We start from the raw sequence: 7,066 nt of genomic DNA, 5'->3' as shown, positions 1-7,066 counted from the left end.
TTTTTTGCTTTTCTTTTGTTGTTGATGGATCCATTGATTCTCCGCTTGTGCTGTTCGATTTTGTGGTGGTGTGCTTTGATTCTTCTCGTTGATTCTCCGACATTTCTCGTTGATTTTGCAGAACGCGGTTTCTGATTTTTGGTGCGAAAATGTTGTGAGAGAAAAAGTGAGTAGTTGTGAGAGTAATTATTTGAATTGACAGTAAAATTGTCTGAGTGAAAATCGTGCGAGTGGAGAGAGGAAGTGCAGACTGCAGAGTGAAAATCGTGTGAGTGGAGAGAGAAATTGGAGAGTGAAAATTGTGTTGTGAATTGTGTGTGTGTGTTTTAGGTGTGAATTGTGTGTGGACAATTTTTAATAATTTTAAAGTTGATGGTATTTTGGTAACAGTGGCCAGTTTTTAATATTTTTATTTTAGTGGATAATTTTTAATTTTACAATATCAAAGTGACCATTTTAAAAATCCACTCTAATAATAATAATAAAAATTATTTTTTTATTTACAAATTCATATTAAAATTAATACAAATTTCCTGCTTCTTAATTGTATTTAATTTAAAATAATTATAATTAAGCAATCATGTAAATTTTTTTTGTCCCAAAAAAATGACATCAACTTATTTTTTCACCAACAAATAAAAAAATAAAAAAGAGAGTGTTTTGGTGAAAAAATTGAGTTGAGAGAAAATTTAGAGGTAAAAAACTCCTCTTATATATTATATATAAATTAAAATTTTTATTATAGCTTTATTTCTGCATGAATTAAATCTAATAACAATAAAATATAAAAAATTATAATTTTAAAATTCAAGGAAGCATATAGAATAATAACCGAATATTATATATAATATTGCTATTTTTTTTTTACTTGGGGGAGTTGGGGAAGGAGGAGCAGTGAGGTTTGAACCCGGGACCTCACTGTTCATACACATGAGATTGCATAGCTTGGTGTCCCCTTAGGGACATATATTATTACTATTAGTCCTAATATAAATTGGAGTTTGAATGTCCGTGTATTTAACTAAATCTATACTATATTGAAAATGGAGTTTCCAATTTGAAATCAATTTAAAAATTGAGTGACAATTTTGTAGTTATAATAAAATTGAATGTTTATGTTTAAATTATATATTTTTATTTTTATTTTCTTTAACTTCTTATTTGTTGTTACATTTCTTTCCAAAATTGTGAAATTCGATTAATTATAAAATATTATATATGCATATCAAATTAAAGATCACAATAATAGCTTTAATTATATATTTTATGAAAATATTTGATTAAAAATGTAAAAATTAAATTTGTTTAAATACTAAAGTTTTATAAATTTCTCTCTCCTCTCTCATCTATTTTGGATAAATATATTTTTAATTAGTATTTTATTTTTAATTTTTTAACTTATTTTTTATTTTTATTTTTCATAATATCAAATTTTATAATTGTGAATTCTTTTTTTAATTTTTAATTCAAATATATTCAATTATAATTAAATTTTAATTATATTTATAAGTATAATAATTGAATTAGTATTAATTTTATATAAATATAAAAGTAAAAAGTATTTTCCCGTGCAATGCAAATGCTAGTTATATATTATGGAAAGATGGGCATTATAATAGAATATGGAGTATAATAATATTTTTGTTGGGTTAAGATTTTTGACAACATGAAAAATTGGAATTGGGCTGGATTAAGTAAATTAAAGTTGGTATGCTAAAAATCAATTCTTTTCTGGAAACACTATACGCTAGAAATTTTATAGGAACATTTTGTTATTTTCACCTCTCACACCAGAAAACCCTCGCCCTCTCCTCTCAATCGCCACCGCAAGGACCGACCGGTCCCGTCTTCTCCGCCAGCAGCTGCAAAATGGAAAATCAGCAGTAGCGCAGCAAGCCTCGAGAAGTTCACCTCTACAGTTGCATCAGTTCGCCTCTCTGACCTCCGGGGCTCCGAGTTGGTGCCTTAGGGCTTCAAATATCCCCTTTTTTCTTCTCGTTCTTCTCCATCCGCGATTTTTGAATTCTATTGTATTTATCTGCTATTCAAACTGTACCTATTTGTGGGTTGGTGAATTTTGAATTTTTCTTTTTTTATTTTGTTTAAAAGAAGGTTTATTGATATAATCCGATTTGAAAACTGAAGTTCTAGTTGTTTAGAGTTATGATGATGTTGGTTTCTGAAAAATTGAGATAGGAAAATTTGTTGTGCATCTTGTTGGTATAGAAATTGGTCGATTATTTTTCGCAAATTTGTGATTTTTGTGGTGTATAAGAAGTGGAAGTGGAAAAAACTGCATAATTTATCAGTAAAAATAACTTCCTAAAATGGCGCATCCTCACCACGCACTTCGAGTGCAGATAGGATAACTGCATAGTACTATATTGGAACGTGACAAACATTGATCAATGTAATCGCCCCCCAATTCGGTATTAAATTGAAACCTCATCTACCCCCAGCAAGAAATGCTGTCCAAATTCCAATTATTGAAAATTTCAGCCACATTTTCTGCTCCCACACTTCCAAAGAAGTCTTCTTTCCAGCAGATTGTTACGTTCACGGCCAAGTTTGGATCGCGAATGGGGTCGGCTTCCTATACGACGTCGTCCAAGTTGCTTTTCCGGCAGCTCTTTGAGAAGGAGTCGTCCACCTACACTTACCTTCTCGCTGATGCTTCTCACCCGGATAAACCAGCTCTGGTACTTCAATGACTTGATTGATTTTCTCATGATTAAGTTTTTATCTCTCATTTTGCTTTTGAGTTTTGTGGGTTAATTGGATTGTTGCAATGTGAGTCGAGTCAATGCGTTTTGGGTTTCTGAGGTTTAATGAGGTATATTTGTATTAGTTGGTGTTTCTATTTATTTTGGTCAAGTTTGAAGCATTTCTGAAATTTCAATAATTGTCTTATAATCTGCTGGACCACTTGAGGAAATAGATGGCACAAAAAGGGACTAGGGCGTAGTTTTCCTTTTCTGCTTTACTTCCGCAGCTTCTCATTTTACTAGAAAATTGATTGTAGTTTTGGTGTGATAATATTATCCCTCCTTGAAGTAAAAAGAATGAATGAAATATGTTGCACTTCTCTTTTGTAGAAAATGAGGGAAAGAAAGGATACATTTAAAGGCATTTTTTGTTATCCCTCATTATCCCATGATAAATTTATCCATCAAAGAGAACACACCTATGTTGGGATTCTGGATAAGAAGAGTAAGGTCCATTCGTTTATCGATCTATGTTACACAAGACTTGTCTAGCTCCTCAAGTCTTTGACATTGGGTTTGATCAAAGGCCTTTTTTTGGTTATAAATAAAACTTTTGACTTCTTACATTTTCTAGTTGGACTCTTGATTCATGTACTGGTATTGCATAATATTCGTGCAGTTGGTAGACCCAGTAGACAAGACCGTGGATAGGGATGTTTCTCTTGTGAAAGAGTTGGGTTTGAAGCTTATATATGCAATCAACACTCATGTACATGCAGATCATGTCACTGGCACTGGCTTGCTTAAGGTTAGTCCTTGTATCCTCTAAATGCAGAAAATTCACACCTCTTTTGTGTTTCTCTTTCCTTTTCTTCTTTAAAATCTTGAATTGGATTTGGATGGAGTTTTAAGTATTTTGTTGTTTCATCATTTTTGTACTTACTAACCTAGGGCAAACTGTCCAAGGACAACACATGCTGTTTGATAAATGGAGACCAATTCTTTTTTGACATGGTTATGTCCTGCAGAGTAAGGTTCCTGGAGTAAAATCTATCATTTCAAAGGCAAGCAATGCAAAAGCTGACCTTTTTGTTGAACCTGGCGACAAAATCTATTTTGGTGATCTCTTTCTAGAGGTATATGATACTTCCATATATTTGCCTTGACAACAAGCTAAGTTTGTGATGTAAACCAGGATATGTGTACAATTGAGGAAATAGCATGAAATGAAATTTGTTCAATTGGGAGGGAGTTGGATGTCGAATAGTACTACTGCAACAAATTATGAGAATTTAAGTGTTAGCTTGCCCATTTGGTATCTTGTGCCAGTTACTATTGTAATCACATGATATACTGTGTTTGTTTCACTAGAATTATGCTCTAGATATTCATATATAATTGTCAAGAAGCATATATTGGTTGAGAAAGTTGCTTCTATCTTGGCCTTATTATTTTAATTCTGTGATCTTTTTCACCTCAATTACCTAATCCTATTCTTTTAGTAAATAAAATGTAATTGAAGTGTTGGATTTAGTGTGAGAGAGAGCTGGCCCTCGAGGTTCTTATGATTTTTGTCTCTTTTGTAGTTGTATGATGTCTTGTTTTATCTTTTTTATCACCCGACTCCTAGATTATCTTTTGCTTTGTCCGACTTGTTTATCTTATCTTTTGCATCACCCTCTTATATGCCAAGCTTTGAAATATTGTCATTTGTAGGTTCGTGCAACCCCAGGTCATACGCAAGGATGCGTTACTTATGTCACAGGTGATGGACCTGATCAGCCTCAGCCAAGAATGGCTTTTACTGGTGATGCTTTATTAATTCGTGGATGTGGTAGGACAGATTTTCAGGTATATTTGCTCCACCATAAAACCTGTACACCATGTTTATCCTCATGGTGGAGCTTTTTCAACCTTATGTCAAAGTTGTGTGCCCTTGTCACCCCAACCTCAGACCAATTTCTTTGATTAAAAGTTTTAAGCACAGGCGATGATCCACAGAGAGGACGTCATCTATGCCTTTATGTACTTTTACTCGAGCAACTTATGCACAAAATTAGCAGTTATTCTTCGTGTTGGTCCATTTATCATGACGGTCATGTGCAAGCCAAATTTGGCTCTGTTATAAGTGTTACTGTTTAGTTGCTTTTGCATGCTGAAACCAATATCCGCATTCTGCCCCCAGGGTGGAAGTTCTGATCAGCTTTATGATTCAGTTCATTCTCAGGTATGAGTACTGAACAAATATCATTACTCGGAACATAATTGATGTGGTTTCTAATACTCTTCGACTAGTTGGTCATTATAGATCTTTACATTGCCAAAAGATACATTTGTGTATCCTGCTCATGACTACAAGGGATTCTCTGTAAGTATATATTTAACATTTGTTGCCTCTTCTTGTCTTGATGCATAAAAGATCGAAGTTGCTTATGCACATGCTTTGGTGTTCTACTAGGCGAGTACTGTGGCAGAGGAGATGCATTATAATGCCCGCCTCACAAAAGATAAGGTGATTCCATTGCTTGAAACAATTGGTTTACTGATTTTATTTTTTAAAATTATCCATCGCAAGAGTTAAATTTTAAAAGAAGAGCTTATACTATTTTATCAAAGTAACCAATCTTGAGTTGCTCCATTTATGTTTTTTCACATCTCTAGACTGCAAGTATTCATTACATTGGAAAGAGCTATAATTGGAGCTCACTTCTATAAGATAAATGTTTGCTGCATTGACTAATGTATTTGATTTCTTGTCTTGTTCAGGAAACATTTAAAAACATAATGGCAAGTAAGTATTGTTATTGATACTGAGTTTTTCATGACATTGTGTTCGAGTTTCAACAGTTGCTGATAACTCTATTTGCTTTACAGATTTGAATTTGTCATATCCCAAAATGATAGACATAGCAGTCCCTGCCAACATGGTTTGTGGGTTGCAAGATGTTGAAGCCGAAGTTGCCTCGTAATCTTGGCGCGAATTTGTGGAAAGATGTTGAAAAGCCAAAGTCGCCTATGCGCAATAAAGTTGTGAGACTTGAACATAAAAATGCAGATATTGTGGTGGAATAGATATGTATTCATAACAATGGAATGTCTATTGCACAAGATTTTTACCTTTTCAAAACACTATTGAAGAAAATAATAACAACTTATACATGGATATTTATGAAGACTATGAACTCACTATTACATTAAATAACTCACTATAACATTCATCATGACCAAATGACCAAATATTTATGAAGACTATGAACTCGAAGACAGAGATCAAGAAGCTCCCAAAGGTTATCGAAGTAGAAGAAGAATATCGTTCATGTGTTTAGATTCAAGTGTGATATACTATGAGAGCAAACTATTGTTAAACACTATTTTGAATTTTCATGTAAACTAGAATATTGCATACATGGATTGCCAAGAGTTAAAAAGATTTTAATTGAATTAATAAATTTTCATTGTAATCTTTGAATAGATTTGCGATATGTAAATTATTATAAGCATTTTCTTCGGTCTATTGTGATTGATATTTTAGATTTTAGATTGATTTTGATGATCTAATGTATCATCTGACTGATATTTATTTAGATGAGGAAATTTTTACATAGATTCGAATTTTAGAGGAAGTGAAATTTTGCTAATTTTTTTAATATCATTATTAACACTATATAAGAGCATCCGCATTGGGATTACATGATAGCTTACTTGATTTTTTTAGTTTTGATTTTTATGCTTTTCATTTAATTTTAGTTGCTCAAATTTAAATAACACATTTTGCTAATAATTAAAATTCCATTAAAATAAAAATTCTAAAAATTACATAAAAAAAAACTTAAAAACATAATTAAAATTACATAAATTAAAATCCTACTCTAGATAAGTCCACGACGCTTGAGCATTTCTTGGACCATGTATTCGTGTCCTCTCCTTTGTGCATCGCTCATATGCGTCGTATCCAAGCTGAGGAGCTGCATATCGAGCTCATTTTCCTTGAGTTCGTTCTCCTTCTCCTTGAGCAGGAGATCCTTTTCCTTGAGCTCGTTCTTCTTGGCGTACTCAACGGTGATTTTTTTCAAGTTCTGGTCGGACCGCTACAATGCCTTTCTGTATTTCGATGGTTGCTCGGAGCTTGCCGCCTTCCCCTTCCTCTTCGCTTTCGCCGCTCTCGCCGCCGCCCGCCTTGTTTCCAATCGGCCGGGAAGACAAGATCTCCTAGCCCGACGCCGAGGTGGTGAAGCCGCCCTCCTCTGTAGTCTTTGTCCTCTTGGAGGAATGCACGTCTCCCTCAAGGTACATCGACTTGAACTTGTGATTGACACGGAGAATTTTCCACGCGTTCCAATAGTTGAAGGCGGCCTTATTTG

General features: G+C 33.6%; 1 protein-coding gene across 1 annotated transcript; it reads left to right on the top strand.

The window, feature by feature from the left end:
* The first annotated feature begins 1,804 nt into the window (after window positions 1-1,804).
* LOC131026393 (persulfide dioxygenase ETHE1 homolog, mitochondrial-like) lies at window positions 1,805-5,878 on the top strand. Its single transcript, XM_057956263.1, has 9 exons — window positions 1,805-2,699; window positions 3,385-3,513; window positions 3,734-3,841; window positions 4,422-4,556; window positions 4,891-4,932; window positions 5,014-5,073; window positions 5,164-5,217; window positions 5,472-5,496; window positions 5,580-5,878. Exons 1-9 carry the CDS (start codon window positions 2,466-2,468, stop codon window positions 5,672-5,674), a joined length of 882 nt encoding a protein of 293 aa, XP_057812246.1. The 5' UTR covers window positions 1,805-2,465; the 3' UTR covers window positions 5,675-5,878.
* The last annotated feature ends 1,188 nt before the right edge of the window (window positions 5,879-7,066 follow it).

This window comes from Salvia miltiorrhiza, chromosome 5, assembly GCF_028751815.1.
Source record: "Salvia miltiorrhiza cultivar Shanhuang (shh) chromosome 5, IMPLAD_Smil_shh, whole genome shotgun sequence".
Lineage (NCBI taxonomy): Eukaryota > Viridiplantae > Streptophyta > Magnoliopsida > Lamiales > Lamiaceae > Salvia > Salvia miltiorrhiza.
The sequence above is the reverse complement of the archived record's forward strand: the minus strand, read 5'-3'. Positions and strand labels throughout refer to the sequence as shown.